The 1,156-nt window shown below is 56.3% G+C and overlaps 1 protein-coding gene across 1 annotated transcript in view; it reads right to left on the bottom strand.

Annotated features, from left to right (window-relative positions):
• The window catches only part of LOC104161869 (dynamin-2-like), a gene marked incomplete at both ends in the record, with an annotated part of 19,285 nt that overhangs the window by 14,334 nt on the left and 3,795 nt on the right, over positions 1–1,156 (bottom strand). Inside the window, 2 exon segments of the mRNA XM_009700443.1 lie at positions 114–317; positions 672–821. Coding sequence (XP_009698745.1) covers positions 114–317; positions 672–821 — 354 coding nt within the window.

The raw sequence follows: 1,156 nt of genomic DNA, 5'->3' as shown, positions 1-1,156 counted from the left end.
CCGAGACGGTGCCGCAATGGCCACCAGAGGCTTTCTCACTCCATACCTGGGCAGGTCCAGGGCGTGGAGCAGCAGCGCGGACAGAGACAGAGAGGAGGACGGGTCCGTCTTACCTTGAGGATCAACTTCTTTTGCCATCTTGAGCGCGTCCGAGTTGGCCAGATCCATGTTGGCCGGCGTGACAGCGAGGATCAAGCTGCTCTCCCTGCTGATGAACTGCAGGATCATGTCTTTGATCTGGTACTCGATGTCCTGCGGTTGGTCCCCCACCGGCACTTTGGTGATACCCGGCAGGTCGATCAGAGTCAGGTTCAACACTGAAAGGACAGAGACCGCCCGTGTTCGGGGTCAAGAGCCCGGCTTTGGGAGCTCTCGGTCTTGCAGTTGGATCTTTCGCATCTGCTGAAGGATCCACCCCTCTGCAAGCCCTCAAAGCCCCTCCAAAAGAAGAGTTACTGCTCTGTTTGCTCAGTGGGTGGCCCAGGCAGCCCCCTCCAGCCTCCAGGCCGCTGTAAGATCAGCCAGACACACGGAGCAGCCGACATTTGCCTCTAGGACACAGGCTGGGCTAAACCCCACTGCCGTTGCGTACGCAAATGCCTTTTTTTTTTTTCCTTCTTTTGCAGCGTTTTAACACATGGAGGCCTGGGTCAGAGAAAGAGCGCGCTCACCGTGCGGCGAATAGACGCGGAGGTTGATGGGGATGGGAGAGATGCCTTTGTTCGTTCCCGTCACCCTGTCGGTTTCCGCTTCGATCTCCTGCCGCACCTCATCAAAATCTGTGAACTTTTTGGATTTGCAGTGCAAAAACTCAGCATATTCTGGAAGAAATAAACAAATAAAAATTAAAAGAACAAAACAAAACAAAACAATTTGCCAACTCGAGCCCAGCACAGGACGCACACCGAGATTCAACTGGTTTAGCGACATTTCTCCGTCACAAAGCAGACCCAGCCGCACGGTTTTTGGTGCGACACCGAGCAGCCGGGCAGAACCGGTGCCCCAGAGAGGCACCGAGGACCTGCCCAGGGATTAACCTGGTTGCCTTCAGCCTCCTGCCTGGCAGCAGCCCCAAATAAACTTGGCCTTGCCGTTTCCTCTGGCTGCGGAGGAGAGGCCGGGAGGATGGCAGCCAGGCGGCTCAGGCTGGGGCACG

The sequence above is a fragment of the Cariama cristata genome, unplaced genomic scaffold, assembly GCF_000690535.1.
Source record: "Cariama cristata isolate BGI_N322 unplaced genomic scaffold, ASM69053v1 scaffold18635, whole genome shotgun sequence".
In the NCBI taxonomy this organism is placed as follows: domain Eukaryota; kingdom Metazoa; phylum Chordata; class Aves; order Cariamiformes; family Cariamidae; genus Cariama; species Cariama cristata.
The sequence above is the reverse complement of the archived record's forward strand: the minus strand, read 5'-3'. Positions and strand labels throughout refer to the sequence as shown.